This window comes from Phyllostomus discolor, chromosome 8, assembly GCF_004126475.2.
Source record: "Phyllostomus discolor isolate MPI-MPIP mPhyDis1 chromosome 8, mPhyDis1.pri.v3, whole genome shotgun sequence".
Taxonomy (NCBI): Eukaryota; Metazoa; Chordata; class Mammalia; order Chiroptera; family Phyllostomidae; genus Phyllostomus; species Phyllostomus discolor.
The window spans coordinates 91,796,848-91,818,310 of record NC_040910.2 but is presented as its reverse complement, the minus strand read 5'-3'; the positions used below and the strand labels follow the sequence as shown (position 1 = coordinate 91,818,310).

The 21,463-nt window shown below is 41.3% G+C and overlaps 1 protein-coding gene across 1 annotated transcript in view; it reads right to left on the bottom strand.

Annotated features, from left to right (window-relative positions):
• The window catches only part of NSF (N-ethylmaleimide sensitive factor, vesicle fusing ATPase), a 137,705-nt gene that overhangs the window by 10,428 nt on the left and 105,814 nt on the right, over window positions 1-21,463 (bottom strand). The window contains 2 exon segments of the mRNA XM_036033577.1: window positions 17,319-17,398; window positions 19,629-19,695. Of these exon segments, the coding sequence (XP_035889470.1) occupies window positions 17,319-17,398; window positions 19,629-19,695 (147 nt within the window).

Here is a 21,463-nt window from a genome sequence, read left to right as displayed (position 1 = left end):
GTAACAAAGAAGTGGTACTTTTACCCTACACTCTTAAGTATTTTTCAACCCTGAATTCTAGGAGTAAATTTAGAAACATATTCCTGAAGGCTAATAGATGCCAAAGGCCACACAGGCTGGAACATCCTCCCTACATTTAAAGGAAAGTGGTACTTCTCCTTTCTCCCTTAGGGTTTGAAGGTTCCACAGCCCCTACACCTTGCTCCTGTAGCACAGAGGGCCCTGGAGGGTGGCATCAAGGAGGAAGCTTCCCACTGCTTCCATAAAGCTGGAACGGCCATACGGCCATTTTCCCTGTGAACCTTTCTCCTAGCTAACAGTGACTCGCTCTTCAGAGTGTTGAAAGACTGGGAAATGTAGTGCAACTTATAATAGAGATGCTAATTTATGTTTTGCTTTTCTTTTTGTTTAACAAGACTGCAAAACACTGCAGAGAGGTCACGACCCAGGCAAGTTCAGGCCTTGACTTGTAAAGCATCATCTTTAAGAAAACACCAAAAAACATTACGAAATGATTAAATTATGCTAGGTCATTTTGTATATTAATTAGTGGAGTGATGATGCTCATGAGGAAGCTTTATCACAAAAAAGCAGCTGTGAGTGCGCTGCCATAATAAACCCCATTATAAGCTGCCAGCAGCATAAAACAGGAAGGCCAGCTTTAAAAATACAAGGTTTAGAGCTCAACCCAAGAGAGTAAATCCAACTTGTTATTGTGTGGCTACCAGTCTTAAGTCTGGTAGACCAAAACGTGCCCCTTGATGGAAAGAAAAGAAGTAGAGCGAGAACATTTGGGGGGAAAAATGTTCCCAGCATCCTCTTTACTGAGATTTGTTGGCCCTGCTGCAATAAAGAAAGGGCCTACATAAAATGACTATCTGCCAATCGGATTATGATGAGCATTGTTCCAAGGTTAAATAAGTATTAGTTAACTAATTCTTGGTGCCATAAGAAGCAACTCAGGTGAAAACATTACCATGAAAAAGGCAGGGCTCAGTCAGGTGTTGATCCTTCAAAAAAAAAAAAACAACAAAAAACAACACTTCTTTACATGAGGAAGAATGGGCCGAGTACTAAGCAGTGTCTAAGCCTTTTGCCGCACAAAGGACTAACCAGATAATCCACACCCTTTCATAGGTCCTGCCCATTGACTGGCCCTAATAAACTGATTTGTAACAAAAGTTCATATGGAAGAAAGCTTTTTTTCTTCTTAAATAAAAATGCCACCAATATAACACTGCAGTGAAATGGAAGGGCTGATTTTAACCTGTGAACAAAAGTAAAGTCAGCTATGCAGGAAAGAAAGGCCATTCTTTCCGTATCATTCAATGCGGAGCAAATGTAATACACCCTTGGTAAGAAGAATTAACTGCGAACAATCGGAGATCCTGAAATGGATTAAGGAGTTTAAAAGTGCAATCCCAAACTGCTGTGTGCTGGAGGCCTTACTCTTTATTTTATGACTGCTAGAACTGTGAAAAACTTCAGAATCTTAAAAGTTTATAAACCCAGTAACTAAAAGATAAAATAGATTAGTTGATCAGACCATGAACAGGGATTTCTTACATTCAGGTACTTACGGAATGATGGGATTTGGTTTGTGCTTTCGAAGTGATTACAATTTAGCTGGGAAGAGCACATAAATATTCAGGGACCACTACCAAGTAACCCACCAGTAAGTGCAAACTCACAATGGCTGCAGGGACACAGCATGTGGGGACAGTTTCATTGGAGTGGGGTCATCTGGGAAGATTCCTGGAGAAGTGCAGAGACGCTGACAAAGAGGCCACTGGAGGAGAAGGGACAGGGCTCTGACGCTGCTAAGTCCTGTGTGGGTGGTGGAGGCAGCTGAACCAGAGCACTGAGGGCTGGTAATGGAGTCCTTTTTAGAGAGACGGGGAATGGGCAGCAATAAAAGGAAGACTCAGAATGCTACACTAAGGAAGGAGATTTAGTAAAAAAAGCAACAGGAAACTAGGGAAGGTTCTTGAGGAGGAAGAACTGTGCTGAAGAGAAAGCTGATCCTGGCAGCTGCACGTAGGGTGGTCTGGTGGCCAGGGAGGAAGCTGCCGCATGGGTTACATGCCGGTTCTAAGAGGAAGCACGCTAGGAGGGTCCGCACCCTTCCCCAGCACTTCTCAGAGATGGCATCCTTTTTAAGGCAAGCCCAGGGCTGGCGGAAAGCAAGGGACAAGCCGTCTGCATGTCCCCTTATGGGTAGACAGGTGACTCGGTGCAGCAGGAAAAGGACAGGCAGCATCGCCCACAGCTGTGTGATTCTGGTTAGATTACTGAACTTCTCAGGACCTCAACTATAAAAATGGGATTAAAAATTGCACATACCTATCAGAGCAGAGCATTAGGTGAAGAATGCTTGGGGGAGGAGGTCTTGGCCATTATTGTCACCGAAAGCAAGAATGAAAGGAAGTGAGGGCTTGAACAAATGGGTCTTGAGGGGAACCTGAAAAGTCGTCCTCTGCTTAGGATGTCAAGAATGCATGACGTTAAGTCCGTGGGCGAGCAGTGGGGCACCTGAGAATTCCTCTCTTCCCAGCGACATGGGGCACTAGCAGCAAGAGACTCTGAGAGAGCACATTCCCCCAGAGGGCCCAGATTCACCGTGTTAGGGGAAGATGAGAACACCCGTCTTCAGCTTAAAGAGGGTTGCAGGGAGGCCCGGGCAGGCCGGAGCTAAAGATCAAACACCCCCCAGGAGAAGCTGCGGCAGCGGTGAGGGTGCGGCCCCTCCGTGGGCAGCAGCGATGTTGAGGGGAACAGTCAGTTCTGGGCAGGGGGCCTGGGAAACACTCTGGGTAAGAGGTGGTTCAGTCCGTCACTCACCCTAGCTTCATTCTTGAAAGGGGAATAATTTCTCATATTTTTTACTTAGTCTGCATGATTCAATAGAGGCGTTTTAAACAATTCTACGTAACAATTTATTGCTGCATTTATCTGCAAGTCTGACTCTTGTTTCTAGCCCACCAAGCCCCTGGGGACAGGAGCCACGTTTTACTCACCCATGCCCTGGCAGTTCCTAGCCCCGCATGCCTGGTGTGCAGGACTCCCCTGTTCCCTCTGCCTGGATGTCCTTTCCCTCCCAGTCGAGGCGTTGCTCGAACATCCCCTTCTCCACAAGGCCTACACAGCCTCCCACAGCCCCATTTAAAACTGTGATGCCCCCTTCCTCACCTTCCTTCATCCTGATGTTGCCCCCACAGTACAAATCACCTTTTAATGCACTAAACAGTTCACTCATTAACTGCCTCTACTTATTTATTGTGTTTATTACTAGTTCTCCTTCGTAAGGGCAGGACATCCGTTTGGTTTTATCGATGTATTCAGGGCTAGCCTGGCACGTGGTAGAAGTTAACGAATTTGTGTTGAATGAATGAATGGTGTTCTCAGCATAGGCTTCAAGGGTAGCAGATCAGTTCTTTGTTACATCCTCTCGTCTGGCCCTGGGAAAATGCACACTATGCCAAGTGTTCAACAGGAAAATGTACTCTGAGCTTCAAGTGTTGAATGCTTCGATAGCAACAACTTTTAAAGAAAATAATCTAAAATGAATAGCATGTATGCTTTGCTTACAATGTGAGTAGATGCAAAGGCTGTTATAGCTCTTTCTCTTAGCTAATGAACTGATCAATAAACAGTTAAGCTACCAATTAGATAATGCAGACTTCCCTAACAGAGGAAAGATAAGATTCATTGGAAGCCATTAATTTAAGCTAGTGAGATAACAAGTATTATTAAGCATCTCCTACAAGTCTCAGTTTCCCCCAACCAAGGGAAAAAACGGACTCCCATTAAAAACCACCCGGAGTCTGGTGAGGGCGAGGACAGGCATGGGGCCTTTCTGAACATCCTGCCTGCATTTCTGATTTCTCGTGCTCAGGTGTCTGCAACTTTTTTTGGGGGGGCGGGGGGTAGTTAAATGTTTAAGTTGAATACCAAAGGAAGGATGTTTCAAATAAATCATGCTACAACTAGGCAGGCAACTACACTTAACCTCTCCATTAGATTTTTTCCCCTGAAGCAAATTCTTAGTCTACCGTCTTTGTAACCATCGCAAGTAGGGCAGCGGACAATAAGGAGGGGAACCATGATGCACACTGGGTGCAAAATGAGACACTTCACCCCAAAGAACTGTAAATAATTACTATAGGTGGGCAGCCCACTTTGTAATATTAAAGAATATTTTAGTAGCAATTTATGAAAAAGACACCAAGTCATCAGATTTTTACACTTGGAGCAGCTCTTAAAGGTTACTTGGTCCTTGCCTTCTCCCTCGTTGGTTATTTTGCAGCTGAGAAACCTGGGGTGAGAGGTGAAGCCATCTGTCTGAAGCTTTTCTATCCGGGAGGGAGAGGCAGCTGAGTTCAGGCCTCACTGAAATTCCCACTGAACTTTGCTGCCCACTGATCTTACTTGTGTAGTTTTAACTCACATCAGCAACCGCTGATCCTTAATTATGAGTTAGGTGAGATACGTTACCTAGAAATTATGATCCCTGAGCTGTTAGGAGAAAAGGTCAAAGAAATTAAGAAAATAAAAGTTGTACCCTTGGGATGCTCAGTGCCAGAGGAGTAGTTCTGCAGGCGTGTTCTCGCACCGGAAACGGAGGCCGGCCGACCCGCGGTGGGGCCCGAGCCCTCGGCCGGCGCCCGCAGCGCTCCTTCCCCACGTCTCTCAGCTTCTGGCTGGCTGTGCCCTGAGATGGCCCCTCTGCTGTCAGGTCAATTTTCTTATTTTTAATTTAGTTTCTACCTCTATGCTTTTTATCCATGGTATTCCTCTTTATTAAAATGCTTTCCAGAGTCCCTACCCATTTGCAATCATCTCTTGTCCTCCAGGTATTTCAGAACTTGCCCGCTCCCCACACTCGGCCCTCCTTCATCCCTGAACGACGCAGCCCACTGCTTCAGGCCCTGACCTCTCAGGACACGGTGACCACACCTCTTCTCTGGAGGCCACTTTGCTGAACGATTTCGACTATCCAGAACACAGTCAAAACACAAGGAATATGCACAAATCCTCGAACTTCTGGGACTGAAAGCAAAACACGAAATAAAGTGAGGTTCAGGAGGCTGAACCTGGGCGTGCCGACTCACCCATCGGTAACGAGGGCCCGTAAAACTTTGGGAGGCCCACAAAAATATTCTTTCCTTTAAAACCAGAAAAAAAAAGACCTTTCAGGTTAAACAAAGTGTTTTAAATACAAATAGTTGAAAAATAACACTTTGACTTCTTTTATTTAATGGGCGAAGGGGCCCACATCAGTCGTAATGTGGCCGCGCTGACAGGACAGCTCTCTGCACAGGCCACCTCCTCTCCCTGCACAAACGACTCCTGGGCCCTGGTGGTGGCCTTTCTCCTTCACAGACGGCCAGAAGCAGCAAGTCAGGAGGGGGAACTGTCAGAGGCAGGAACTCATACAACTCATAACAAAACCATTAAAAACAAGAGGCCCAAAAATTCAAAAACAAGACAAGAACGGCACACTGGGCCCACTGACTGACCACCACGGCAGGCCGGTGCATTCTGATAGCTCTTACTGTTACTGGTGGTGGTGTTGACCCAGGCAATTATGGTTGGGATGACAATCCGTATTCATTAACATAGGGTGTGTGATACTTAGCTTCAGATACCAAAATATATGTAGCAATTATTTCCTTTTAAAAAAAAAAAATCCACATCCAAGGATACGTTTATTGATTTGAGAGAGAGAGAGAGACATCCATGTGAGAGCGAAACATCGATCAGTTGCCTCCTGTATGTGCCCTGATGGGGGATGGAACTTTCGACCCGTTGGCATGTGGGACAGTGCGCCACCACCTGGCCAGGGTGCCAGTTTTCCTTTTACAAAGGGCTCAAGTGGTGGTGAACGCACAATGTGATACACAGATGATGTAACCTGACACAGAATTTTATTAAGCAATGTTACCCCAATAAATTCAACAAAAAATCAAATAAAGGCCAAAGTATGATAATTAATATTTAAAGAGGTTAAGATTCAGTCATTTGGAGAAGCCTTTGAGTTCTTATGCATTCCTATTCTTCCCTCCAGTGACACTGAATACGCCACATGAAACCTAAGATAAGTAACTGTACATGAAACATATCCTTAAAGTCCCAAGTATCAGTTAGTATGTAAATAATACATCTGCTGACTCTGGCGTAGCACACCCTTCACTGTCTCTCCCTACTGCTGCTGAGCTAGAACTCCGTAGCATGGCATAGCGGCCCTGGGAGATCTCCCTTTCCCTCGTCTTTCAAGACCAAGATCAAGAACTACTGCTTAGGAAACATTTGCAGATTTTCTCAGGTAAAGTGGGCCATGCTTTCCTTTACATTCCACTGGAACCCCACCTAACTTATGAAACCTAACTACACACATCACACTTACACATCAGGGTCACCAGTCGGCCTCGGTATGGATTAGAGAAAAAACACCCTCCTCGGCGAATGAATTAGAAAAAGCAGTTGTCTGGGTGCATGTAACGACCCTTGCCCCCAGCCCACACAGGCCCAGCACCATGTATGAGTAAAAAGGTGCCTCTTCCCCTCTTCCTGAGGCACAGGGTTGCCAGGTAAAGCTGGTGTATGCCCCAAACACTGAATGGGCTAAGCTCACATTAGAAAATTACTTGATGTCCTTCTGAAATGTGAAATGTTTACCTATATTCAGTTTACTAAGTCTGGCAACCCTACCCAGGGCAGATTCAGCTGCACACCAGAGTGGACGGCTTGGTGCGCAGGGTGCGGGCTGGATGTCCACCCCGCCTTGCCACTCGATCTGGGGCACAAACTGCACAAGTGGACACATGGTCCTGGATTCTGAGCTCTTTTGAGGGCAGGGATAGCGTCTTATTCATCTTCGTATTTCTAGCGTGGGGAACAAATGCACATCCTGGTAAGAGCACGTATTCCTTAAAGTAATACTGCAGACTTGCCTGTCAAAAGGAATATTTTTGGGAGGAAAAGAAGCTTCCCATCTCCCTCCCATGAAACTTAATACAACTGTCACCATCTGTCTTTGTCAACTTCGGTCACATTGGCGTTCAGCGGCCATAAGCCCGACTGGAAGCCCAGCCTGAGCCGAGTGCCCGGTGGGTTTCCAAGGACAACTGTGCGGGCAGGAGGCATGGCACCCTATACTTTCGGGACCACAGGGCGTCTCACGTTAAATCGGCCCCAAAAGAATAAATAAGATAAAAACAACATTATACATGGACAAGCTTAGAGATAAAGGTAGGTTCCCTTAACTGTTAGTCACAGAAAATTAATTAGAAGGGTTAGAATAAAAGAATTTTGACAGGTATGCTAAGATAAAAATGAAAATAATAGTATACCCATTGGTTTTATTTTTCCTGACCATAAAGTAATAAATTCTTATTAAAGAAAATTTATAAAACACAGGAAATACTAAAGTAGAAAAAAATCACCTATAATCCTACCATCTAAGTCATAGCAGTTGTCTTTTAAAAAAAATATTTTATTTATTTATTTATTTTTAGAGAGAGGGGAAGAAAAGGAAAAAGGGAAACATCAATGTGTGGTTGCCTCTCATATGCCCCCAACCGGGGACCTGGCCAGCAACCCAGGCAATGTGTCCTGACTGGGAATCGAAGCGGTAACCTTTCGGTCTGCAGGCTGGCGCTCAGTCCACTGAGCCACACCAGCCAGGGCTCAGTCATAGCAGTTGTCCTTTAAGGCTGAGAAAGACTAGATTTGCTTTTCACTTTTATTTTTAATTTCATTCTTTAAAAAATTTCCTTCTGTGTATGCGTTTTAAAATGAACATTATCTTATAAAATAATAGCTGTATTAAACTATTGGGAGGATGAGTTAAAATATTTTTTACTAGTAGGGATATGTGTTCCAAGTTTGGAGTCCATTCACATAAAGGCAATCAAATAAACACTTCTGGCACACTTGCTCCAGTCCTTCCTTCTCTACCACTGAAATCACACTACAAGAACAACTGAGGATCAAGTGCAAGGTGATTTGATAGTTATGCAGGCAGTTGTTGACATAGGCCCAGTTTATATAGATAACAGGTCACTAGCTGGGTGGCCAGGGCTTTTCATCTGACTGCTGTCACTTGGTATTTCTCCCTGTCCTCCCTTCCCATTATCACCCCTCTTCTTCCAGAAACTGGCCCCTTCTTCCGCTTGCCCCAGGGCTGACGAAGGCAGCATCGGCAGGGGCAAGATGGCTGGCAGCGCGAGGGAAAAAGCGAGCTGTTGCGCTCTCCTTGCCAATATTTCCAGGGCTGGTTTCTTTAGCAGTAGCCCGTGGAGATGAGCTCCTTTGATAAGGGCTGGTCACTTTGCTAGTTTTAGATGTGTGTGTGTGTGTGTGTGTGTATGTGTGTGTAAGGGAAGACAGAGTTTTCTTTGAAGTGAATGATGAACTAATAACCGAGCTGTGCTTCGTAGTTTACAAAGAACTACAATGAAGATTTATCCTATTTAATTCTCCCAACCTAAATATTCCTGTTGCTTCTGCTTTACAAATGAGAAAGGTGAGGTTCAGAAGTTAAGAGACTGGATTCATAGTCGAGTCTCTGAATTCTAACTCCTGTGCTAGTTATGCTGCCAATGCCCATTCTATATGTAGCTAAGAATCACCATTTTTGGAATGTCCGCTCAACAAATGTTATCATCTATACAGCCTCAGTAGGTTAAAGGAAGGGAAGAAAGGCCCTCACTGGGGTAGCTCAGGCAGGATGAAGTACCCCATTTTATAGATGAAGAAACAGACACAAAGGGCAAAAGTTATATAGCCAGAAGACAGCTGAGCTGAGACTCAGTTTCGGGTTTTCTGACCCCAAGTCCAACACAAAGAGTAAGTTCTGCAGAGACGGCACTCATAACTGGATCCATGGCCCCATGGATGACCATGACACCATAGTCAACACTTTCTACCACTGATGCTGCATCATGGTAATACATTTAAGGCAATGGGGCTAGATAAAGACATTCTGGCAGCGAGAGAATATTTGGTCTCAGAGCCATAGCATTTCTCAGATGATTAAAATTGAGATATTTAATTTTGAGTTATCTGAAAGTGATATATATGTCTTATAATTTTCTTGTATTCATTGATACCTATTATAGACATGTTCTACCAAAACACCCTATTTTGAAAGCATGGTATTGTTCAGCAAATATCTGTAGCTATGTTTTTATAAAAGGACTCACCAAATTTCTTTTGCTGCTTTTTAATGTGTTTGAAGTTGTTCTACATATACAGTCACGTGCCACTGAGTGACGGGAGCATGTTCTGAGAAGTGTGTTGTCAGGGGTCTGTCACTGCACGCACAGCACAGAGCACACTCACACACACCCAGACGGCGGAGCTACAATCACCACCATATGTGCTATACTTTTACACAGCGAGGAGCGCAGTAGGTTCGTTTGTACCAGCACTGCTACAAACACTCGAGGAGTGCATCATGCTACCACACGGCGAATGTTAACGTCCTAGGCAACAGGAACTTTCCATCTCCACGGCAGTCTCATGGGACTGCTGCGGTGTGTGTGGCCCGTCGCAGGCCAAAAAGCTGTCGGGCAGTGCATGGCTGTATACGTGTTATGTGTAAATTCGATTTACACAGAGCTTTATAAGACAAGCTACTATTAAGCAAAATATATTTACAGAAAATTTTATATGATATAGTAGCTATCTCATGTTACTGAATAAATGGATAAATTGGGCCATTAAATGGTCAAACATCCTATAGCTTTTTCACAACAGAGAAGTCCAATGGGAAAGTCACCACTACACCAGTGATTACGATGAGTGTGTCTGGCCAAGTGACTAAAACCTCTTTCCTAAAGTAGTTGTATATCTTATTGAGTCATATTGTAGTCATTAGCCAGGGTTAATTTTGAACAGATAGACGGGAAGATACTCATGTTTAGGCCTGCTCCATCTGGAGTCTCTTCTATTATCTGTTTATTTGGCTAAAGCAACCCTAAGCTTGAACAGTTGCTTAATATTACCAAGACTTCCTAATAACATCTCTGAAGTGAGAGCGTGTGAGGATGGCATACGAGGATTACATAAAAAGCAATCTTATCTAGAAACTGGTTGTGTTAAAGTGAAACCGCGGAGAAACAAGCATGTCTGCTGGATTCCCAGCAGGAGTTTCCGAACGGTTTCTCTCTGGCTCAGACGCTGCACCCTGAAGTTGACTTTTCTTATTCAATGACATTCCTAGGTGCCAGGGCAGTGAGGAGTTATTTTTTTCAACAACTTTATACTTTAGCTCTACATAGTTACTTTACTTTAGTTCTACATTAGCAATATTGTTGTGAATTTGGAGTGATCTTTTGTAAAAGTGTACATTTTCCAAAGAGTTTTACAACTGGTATGCTGCATATGAGTCTCAGGTGGACTAAGTTATCAACTCTCGTCTGCCCTTGGGAAGGCTGGGAAGGCTGGGCTGGCTGCGTCTCTGGCAGTTGCGAGCGGCCTCGCCCCACCACCCGAGGGCCACACGGAACGTGCTCGTCTTCTGTATGCCACGATCTGAGACAGGCTGGGAGCACTGAGGCGAACGAGGCATATGGCTCTCTGTAAATTACAGGACTGCTCTGGCACCTACGGACGTGGTCTTCCAGCGTGACTCCCAGTGTCAACGGAACCCAGCATTAAAGCAGTCGGGTCAATGGGCTTAACTACTCTCACACTTGCTGAGGAAACTGGGAAGTCACGTCATTTTACCCAAGGAGTTCCTTTTCAGGCACTTTACCCTGTGTCTCCCCAGCCCCACCCAAAAAAGAAGGCCCCAGAAGCACTCTATGAGGAAAATAATACAGTCGCTGCCGCGGCAGGCTGCGGGACGCTTTACCTGGCCTTGCCGCTTCTCCACTGCAGCTTCCTTGACATTAAGACCAGGGCTTTCATCCTCCTGATGGTGAAAAGCACATTCCCCTCAACTTCCATAAATCTGTGAGACCTGAAAAGAGCCCCAGTGTCATCAAGTAAAAGAGCCGGCTTTAGGACTCTCGCTGGAAGGAGGGGTGTCTTCCAGCCTCTCACCGTTAAGCCGGACATTTCCTAACACTGGGCAAATTGTACGTCCAGCTCGGGGCGGGCGAGCCGCAGTGGTCTTTTACCCTCCAAGCCAATTGTTAGCTTTTCACAGGAATCAGCAGGGAAGCACATGTGAAACCTCTGTGGTGACGGTGAGCACCCCCATGCCTTGTGTGACTCTGCATGTAGATGAAGCAGGCTGGGAGCTTTCTGAGCTGCTGCTGCTGAGTTCTCAGAGCAGCCCTTTTCTCCGGCGTGGCTCCCTGCTGGGACAGCCCTTTTCAATTTCTCTATCCCCCCTCGATCTCTTCTCCTGCAGAACACAGGGAAACTTGATTGGAATAAAGACCTAGGGAACATGTTTTATTTTCTCCTGTTCAATCCATTTTAGAAAAGCTTTTAATTGGTTTTAAAAAGATGCTAAACAAAATGTGATGATGTTTTTCAGTCTTCATGAACTACAGATACCACTTTTTATACTTTCAAAGGGCTAATAAATCAATCATGAAATTAACTCTCCAGCTACATTTAAAGCAAATCCACTGAATACCAGATTCATTAAAAATCTATGCATTTACTCAGAAAAATTTAAAATTCAAAGAAAATTATCCTAGTAACTGAAATCTGACTTGAATTTTTAGTCCCACACTGAAAATCCAAGACCCAAGCAATCACAAAGGGAAAAAAGGAAGGCTTGTGAACCAGTTTTAATAAGCCAATTTACAACGAGAGAGGGGAGTGGGGGAGGGGGAGAAGTAGAAAAGAGAATATCTTGATACATAACAACATAGTGCCCCTGAAGGGATCCCTTTATTTGAGCATGTGCACACATGCTCACAATTTTTCTGTGTGAAAGCTGGAATTACAACAAATGCAGAATTAAGGATTCTGTGACTGATATGATTACCCTATTGTATATATGTACGGTTCCTTTTTTCAAAGCAAAATGCCTGCAACTTTTCTGTTTCTTGATAGCGATAAAACAATAGCTTTCTACCATCTATGCATTTCTACATATTCATATACTTTTACTATTTGATTGAAAATATCTAAAAAACCTAAGTGTTCCTATTCTAGAATGACAAATAGTCTTGGCACTGATTAGCCTGAAAATTTTCCCTATTTTTCTGAGAGAATACAAACTAAGTTTAAAAAGCAAGGTGATTCAGAGAAAGCCTATTTTTATTTTGTTAAAATATCTGCCAACAAGAAATACTTCAAACATTAATTTCTTTTGCCACTGATTCACTTATACTGGAGGTCACTTAGCAGTCCAGATCAGAGCCACCAAATTCCGATTAATGACAGGCTGGTATGCCCTTAAATGAGAATCCCTGCCATTTCCAATCACTAAAGCTACCAGATCTACCTCTTACTTTTACGTATTCCTACAGTCTTTCTCTTCATTCCTAAGAGTAACAGATTTCCACATCCCTTTTTAATGATCCAATTCCTGTTTCTAAGATTTCTCCCAAGCTGGGCCAGGTGCCTTGGGTACATACTCCTTACTTCTAGCTTTTTATATAACTCTCCTTTCATCATTTAAGTAGCTTCTGAAACCACCTCTGTTTTTTTTTTTTTTTTGGTAACCATGTTATTGACATATATTTTACATAATATGCAATTCAGTGATTTAAAGTGTACAATTCAATGGTTTTTTAGTATATGCACAGATAAGTGAAATCATCAGCACATGTTCTAGTCAATTTTAGAACATTTCCATCACACAGAAAGAATGCTTGTACCAATTAGCAGTCACCTCCCATTCTCCCATCCACCTCACCAAGTCCTAGGCAACCACTAACAAATCTACCTTCTGTCTATAGATTTGCCAATTCTGAACATTTTGTATAAATGAAATCATGATATGTAGTCTTTTGTGACTGGCTTCTTTCACTTAGCATGTTTTCAAGGCTCATCCACACTATAGCATATGTCAGCACTCATTTCTCTGTCTTGTCGAATAATATTCCATTGTACGTATTGTATGTAGCACACTTTATTTTATTTGATGAATATTTGGGTTGTTTTCATTTTTTGGCTGTTATGAACAATTCTGCCATGAACATTCCTATACAAGCTTTGGGGTGGGCATATATTTTCATTTATTTTGGGTATATATTTAGAAGCAGAATTGCTGGGTCATATGGTAACTATGTTTAACCTTCTGAGAAACTGCTAAACAGTTTCCAAAGACTGCACGATTTATATTCCCACCAGCAGTAAAGGGTTCCAGTTTCTCTATGCACTTATTATCTGACTTTTAAAAAAATATATTTTGATTATTTTATTACAGGTGTCCCAATTTTCCCCTTTGCTCCCCTGCACCTCGCACCCCCATTCCCTTCAGCAATCCCCCCTTAGTTCATGTCCATGACTCATGCATATAAGTTCTTAAAAAAAAAAGATTTTATTTATTTATTTATTTGAGAGAGGAGAAGGGAGAAAGAAACATCAATGTCTGGTTGCCTCTTCTGCACCCCCTACTGGGGAATGTGCCCTGACTGGGAATCCAACCAGTGACTCTTTGGTTCGAAGGCTGGTGCATATAAGTACTTTAGCTACTCCATTTCCTATACTGTTCTTAACATCCTCCTGTCTATTCTGTATCTACCAATTTGTACTTCTTAATCCCTGCACCTTTCCCCCCATTCTCCCCCTTCCCCCTCCCAACTGATAACCCTCCAAATGATCTCCAAATCTATGATCCTGTTTCTATTCTGTTTATTTGCTTTGTTTGTTTTTTATTCAATTGTTGATAGTTATAAATTTATTGCCATTTAACGTTCATAGTCTTGATCTTCTTTTTCTTACATAAGTCCCTTTAATATTTCATATAATAATGGCTTGGTGATGATGAACTCCTTTAGCTTTACTTGTCTGGGAAGCACTTTATCTGCCCTTCCATTCTAAATGACAGCTTTGCTGGATAGAGTAATCTAGGTTGCAGGTCCTTGCTTTTCATCGCTTTGAATACTTCTTGACAGTCCCTTCTTGCCTGCAAAGTTTCTTATGAGAAGTCAGCTGACAGTCTTATGGCAGTCTTATGACAGAACTCCTTTGTAGGTAACTATCTCCTTTTCTTTTGCTGCTTTTAAGATTCTCTATCTTTAACCTTTGGCATTTTAATTATGATGTGTGTTGGTGTGGTCCTCTCTGCATCAGTCTTGTTTGGGGCTCTCTGTGCTTCCTGGACTTGTATGTCTATTTCCTTCACCAAGTTAGGGAAGTTTTCTTTCATTATTTTTTTCAAATAAGTTTTCAATTTCTTGCTTCCTCTCTTCTTCTGGCACCCCTATGATTCAAATGTTGGTACATTTGAAGATGTCCCACAGGTTCCTTAAACTATCCTTGTTTTTTTTTATTTTTTTTCTTCTTTATGTTCCAAATCATTGATTTGGTTCTCGGCTTCATCCATTCCACTGTTGGTTCCCTGTAACTTTTTCTTTATTTCACTTAGTGTAATCTTCATTTCTACCTGGGTCTTTTGTATGCTGTTGAAGTACCCAATGAGTTCCTTGAGCTTCTTAATAACCAATATTTTGAACTCTGCATCTGTTAGATGGCTTGTCTCCATTTTGTTTTATTCAGTTTCTGGAGTTTTGTTCTTTCTTTCATTTGGGCCATATTTCTTTGTCTCCTCATTTTGGTGGCCTCCCTGTGTTTGTTTCTATGTATGAGGCAGAGCTGCTTTGATTCCCTATCTTAGTAGTGTGGCCTATTGCAGGAAAGTGTGCCAATAAGTTGGATGAGGAGCCTTAGGTAATCACCTGGGCAGGGCAACCTGTGTGAACCAGGTAGATGGAGTCTCTGATATGGTGTCACTGCTCTGCGGCTTTCTGTGGGAGTGGGCTCAGAAAGGGGACAATGCTGCTGCTTGGCCGCTGGAGTTTCGTCTGGAAGGAAGCTGTCCTCAGGCGCTTATCCTGATGTCAGACACTTCAATTTCTTCCCCTTTGCCACTGGTGCCTTTCCAGCTGCTACCCCCATTGCTGGAGCCCAGAGTGAGTGAGTCCGTGTAAGTCCTAAGTTTGCTGTGAGCCATTTAAGAGGAGACTCCTGAGAATCCCATAGATCCTTCTGCTGTTCCAACCCCCACTGGTTTGTAAGGCCAGAAGTTATGGGGACTTATCTTCCTGGCACTGGAATCCTGGACTGGGTGGTCTGGTGTAGGGATGGGACCTCTTGTTCCTGAGGTATCCCTCCTAATTTTCATTCACCATCCATGGGTATGGGACCGCTTTTCCTCATCTCTGTGTCTCTCTGTGTGTCTCTCGTCTCTGCCCCTCCTACCTGTCTGCATGAATGTGACTTCTTTAATGCCTTGGTAGTTGGACTTCCATACAGCTTGATTTTGTGACGATCCTGGGTGACAGCTGTTTGGTAGTCTAGTTGTAATCTTTGCTGTGGTTGTGCGAAAAGGTGAGCCATGTTTACCTATGCCTCCATCTTGACCCTTATTATCTGACTTTTTAATTACAGCCACCCTAATGGGCATGGAGTGGTATCTCATTGTGGCTTTGATTTGCATTTTCCTGATGGCTAATGATGTTGAGTATCTTTTCATGCTCTTATTGGTCTTTGAACTTTACTTATTTTTTTAACCTTTTCACTTTGATCATGCCTTGCCAAATATAAACTACAGCAACAGTAAAATAGTTAATCCCACCACAATAAGGAGACACTAAACTATATATATTTTTGAATAGCATAGGATAATGTTCTTCCTCAAGAATCTTACAATAATTTTTATAAAACAGAAACAGTTATTCCTAAATGTTTAATTAAAATGTTGCAGGTCATTTGTTAATAGGTCCTGTTTATTTCTTTAAAAAATTTTTTAAATTATATTTTTGTCATTACCAGTTATCCCCCTTATACCTCCCTCCTGTCCTGTTTATTTCTATTAGTATTTATTTTGGATTACAAATAATTCTAAGCTTGGTGTTTAGTATTTAACAATGTAAAGGACAGGCAGTTTGAAAAATACCATTGAAAAATTATTCTTCCCTCTCCCCAGTAACTTTCAGTACAAATTCTTTTTAGGTAAAAAACTAAATATTATAAGAAATAAATTTAAATACCTGGAAAAAGTCTCCCAATCCCATAATTTTTTTAAAAAGTACTGATTTCATAAAAAATAATTTTTTGGCATATGATATATTTAGATACTGAAGTTATTTGTTTTGTCCTGGCAAGGCTGGGTATATATAAGAAATCAGAGAAGGGAAAGATATTTTCACTTCTCTAACTTCAGCCTTAGAAGCATAAACTCTAATTACTGGAAATGATATAGTTTATAGAAAGATGATTTTAAAAAATCCTTTTGCAATGCAACTATGTAGTAAAATTTCAAGGTTGTTGTAGGTTATGCTTCTTTTCACTATTCTAGAAATTCTTTTAAAACCCTAAAACATCAAGACAAGCCCTTTCCTTTATGTGTAACACACACAATTTTACTGTTAAATTAAAATCAAATTTGCCAGCTTAATATTGTTTTCCCTACACTTTAATTTTTAATCTTCAAATATGAGATTTCCACACAGGCATTAAGATGTTTCTCAAATTAGTAACCCCTTTGTATCTGCCTTTGATTAGCATTTCTTCGAGGTTATAGCACATAGAATCAAACAAGAGAATTCATGTCTTTTGTCATAGCCAAATACACTCTGGTAGCCTCTACATAAGTAACATATTTAACCAACCCTCATAGGTTAGTTTTAAATGTGTTAGGCAATCAAAACCACCAGTCTCCAACAGCCACATCAGTAAAGATGCAACCACGTAAGCCAAGACCCTGGCTATAAACTTGCTCCGTAAATATGCCACATGTCAGAGGAGAAATAACTCAAATTCATCTAGAAAATTAAAAAAAAAAATCTGCTTATAGGAAATACAATTCCCCAAATAAAAATTCTTAAAAAAACCAATAAAACAATAAACGAAACCAGTGAATCCTTTGCACATTAATATCATAATCTCTCAGAGGAGATGAAGGGGGTGGTGAAGATGTGTAATATGATGGAGGAACTTAAAAAACAAAAGAGAATACTAGTTGAAACCAAGGGATTTTGAAATCTTCAGAAAAGGAATGAAAATCTCTGATGGTTAAAATCATTTACCTTGAGACAGAAGGCCAGACCAGATGACCTTTCAAAATTCCTCAACAGAATTTTATACATTTATGATAACTGTCTTATTTAGAGAGACTGCACCGTTATAAGCGATTTACTGGAGGAAACCTATGAAGATGTTCTTTGTGTTATTTTTACCTGAGGAGGAGCCTTTTTCAGTAACACAAGAAGAGCCTGTAACACCAGATTAGAAAATCGAGGGCCAATAGGGACATAATCTGGAAGAGAAACACCATGTTTAGGGATTTGATACAGAAATGCACATATTCCAAACATTCAGATTATTCTACAAGAGCAAACATAGTTCTAAAAACAGTCATGCAACTAACGATAATAAGAAAAAATCTTTAATAACTTCAATGCATAAAATTATATAAGAACTCTTACCTGCAAATTTAAAAAAAAAAGCTTTTAAATATACATTTTGGGTTCATGTAGACATATTCAGAGACAATTTTTTTAAAGAAGAAAAAAACCTAGATGTATTTACTAAACATTTCCAGACATTACTACAAACCATGGCAATACATTTCCCTAAGTACACAGGCAACAAAACACCACACTAGAAAATGGCTAGAAGGCAAAATGTCAAGTAATAGTAATGTAAGAAAGGTACTGCAGTATAACTAAAAAGAGGTAAGAGCCACTGAGATTTGTCCTCAGATGGTGAAGAACAAAGAACTTTCTGAAAGAACTTCCCACCTGTTAAATTTCTAGCAATCCTTTCAGATTTTGCACAAATGCCATCTCCTTAACTCTCTCTGCATATTGCAGATGCAGCCTGCCCTGTGCTCACAGCTTCCTTCAGGCATCAGCCCTCTGAAGTCAAAAGTGATCCTTCCTTTTTCTGACTATCCAGAACAATGGCACATTCTACATTGCATTAATTTTGCCAATATATGTTATAACGACAGGTAGCATCTTATTTTTCTGAGACCTAGTAATTCTAGCACAGTAAGGGCTCAGCAAATGCTTGTTGAATAAATGAACAAACAAGTGCGGATGATAACTTCATACGAGTGAAAATATACTCAGAGGGCACACATTCCTGACACAGTAGTGTTGCTATGACCACACATCTCAATTGTGTTTAGATAAAGGAATTTACACAGAGCTATGAGTATGTGCCTAAAAGCTTTTAAAGAAATAATCCTATAAACTGGGCTGAAATGTATCAAAAATATCAGACCAAAATCCCAGGTCACTAGATAAAACTATCAGCTTAAAAAGAACTCACAGATACACCTGCTTTGCTTTATAACAAATATTGCCTTAGAAAACAAGAAAATAAATAACAGGACCTACCTAAAGCAAGTCTGAAAATCGTGGGGAAAACATAGTCAGACAGTTAACTTGAGATTGTTAAACTACACCATTACGGATAGTTTAAGGAAGAAGGGATTAATCAGGTGTTAGATAGTATTTTCAGAGGTTTATTAAGTCACCAGGATGGTTCAATTTCAACAGAGTTTATTACAACATCCTGAGCCATTGTTATAATAGTAAGTTTATTCCAGATTATCTAATTTTTGCAATGGAACAAAATGTAAGTGCTGGCTGGTGCGGTTCAGCAGATTGAGTGCTGGCCTGCAACCAGAAGGTCGGTAGTTCAATTCCCAGTTGGGGCACATGCCTGGGTCATGGGCTAGGCCTCCAGTCAGGGCGTGCGAGAGACAACCGACAGATGTATTGCTCTCACATTGATGTTTCTCTCCCTCTCTTTTTCCCTCCCTTCCCCTCTCTCTAAGCAAATAAATAAAATCTTTAAAATGTAAGAGTAATACTTTCCTGGACTTTATTTGTAATCAACCCTTATGCACTCAGTGCAGGGACTGTCTCATTCATCTCTGTACTCCGCAGCAGTGCACTTAAACACAGGCGATATTTAATAAATATATTTTTTAAATTACTATAGAGCACTTTTAACTTTCACAATGTCTTCCACATTATTACCCCATTTTAGTCTTCATAATTATTCTATGAAAAAAGTAAGGAAAGGGATGCAGTCTCTGCTTTACGTGAGCAGAATGCAGAGCTTGCGGCTTCTGCCCCAAGTGGTACCTCGTGGCAGTTGTACGCCCTACTTTCACTAGTTCTGTCCCAGTTCCTAAGTGGAGCCTCTGAGCCATAGGCAATAAATATATCCACCAACAAAAATTACCGATCAATTATTATGGGCAGGGAACTCTGCAAAAGGTACAAAATAGTATGAGGCAGGAGTCCTTACAGGAAAGCAGTTCACAGTGAAGTTACAGTCATAGGCATACTTAATGTGGACACCATCACTGACTAGAGAGGGAAGAGATAATGTTACATTTCCTTACCAGACAAAGAAGGGTATTTGTGTTGCCTTATAGTTTATAAATACCTGTTCTTTTTCTCTTATGATTTGTGCAACACTGGCTATAATGTGGCAGAGACCGTACAACGGCAAACGTTAGGACTCACCAAGCAGTCTCTCGATGTCATCCACAACTACGCAACTGAGCTGGGATTTGTACGCGTCGTCAAAGATCTGGAAGAAAGCAAAACCATTTATTATCTCACTGTTCTCTGTAATTATGGCAACTTCCAAGAAGATAAAATTTAGTTAACTCTTGGGCAATGCCTAAACAATGCACAGTAAAACACCAGTATTTCAGACTATACTAAATTAGAATTTAAGAGATAATAGGATTTTAGAATGAAAATAGTTCTTGCCATTGAAGAATGAAAAAAACTGGGGTACAAGGCAGTGAAATGACTTGCCCAAGATGACACAAGGTGGTCAGAGCTACGTCATGGCTGGGATGCTGAGAACAGACAAATTCCGTCAAGTCTGCCATAAAGGTTTCTCCTACTTCAGGAGCATGCTGAAGCCACAAGGGATATGTAAATAAAGCTGGGTGCCATTTTACTACCTGTGAGAACTGTGGCCCTATCAGGCAGGAATAACACTGGAAGAACAGGAGCTTGTCAGCTCAAACCAGACGATAATGGCCAAAGCGTTTACAAACGCATTAGAGCTGAGTATAAAGGACCTGGCAGATCTGGTTCTATCTTTAGAAACAGACCAAGACACTGTGAAGACAATTCTCTGAGGAGCACCCAAGGCCTTAGACCGGCCTTTTTGTAACCCTGGGGGTTCCTTTTCCAGCAACTATAACTGAGACTCAGTGCATCCCGTGGGTGTCCTCTGTCAGAATTAATTCCTGCATCCTGGCCCAATCTCTCTGGTTGTTAAATAACCTCAGAGCACAAAGGAGGACTAACCTGCTCCCCACAATTTTGCTTGGGGAGATATAATATTCCTTAGTAGGTATCTTTTAACTATAAAAGATAAAAAATTAGGTATAGAAATAAATTAAATCAACCTACAATATTAATATTTTTCATATTAAGTTTAAAGACAACCTGTGTATACTTGGTCTTTAAAGTATTTGTAACAATTAAGAAAATTTACCATATTAGACTACTAGATTAGCCTTGTTAGTTCAATTTAAAATATGCAATTGAATAATTAACTTTACATTGGAAGGTAAAAGATAATTTTAGTAGCCTTGCAAATGGTAAAGATAATCTAAGATTAACCATATTATGTATTAATTTAATTTAGTATTAAATATAATTATATACTTTGAAATTAGAATGATTTTTGTTAGACAAAAAAACTGATGTACTTCAAAGAGAAAATATTTTAAATGTGGAAATAGGGTTTAAGATATTTTAAAAAATTATATTAAACTGTAAAAGTCACCTTTTAAGTAATTGCTAAATTTTTCTAGACTTACAGAGAAAGAGATGTAAGTAGACTTTTTTAAAGTTAGTTTACTTTTGCTTTCAAAACTAAGTCTTAAATAATTTTGATATGTTGAATTTTAATATTTTAGACTTTAAATTAGCTATATGGTCTTTTCTATACTCAAAAGTCACCTCCAGAGATACAAAAAACCCAAAAAGCAAAAAACCAAACTCCCGTTGACAATCTGACGGCAAACCCCTCCCGGGAACAGAAGCACGCCTGATGGAAGGGCTCCGTGGCTCCCCTCCGCACCACTCCCTCCGCCTTCGTCCCTCTCCCTCTCCCGGAGTCACAGCCCCATCCGCCCTTCGGTCCTCAGCTGTCTGCCTCCCCACCACAAGGGAGATAAAAACGACAGAACGTATCATTTTCTGGAAGGAGCTTGAAGAGTCACTGCTTGATTCTCCAATATCTGGCACAGAACAAGACTTACTAATGATACTGGCTCAATGACATCAGTGGCCAAAACAACACAAGTTCTGAATCCATCTTGCCAGAAGTC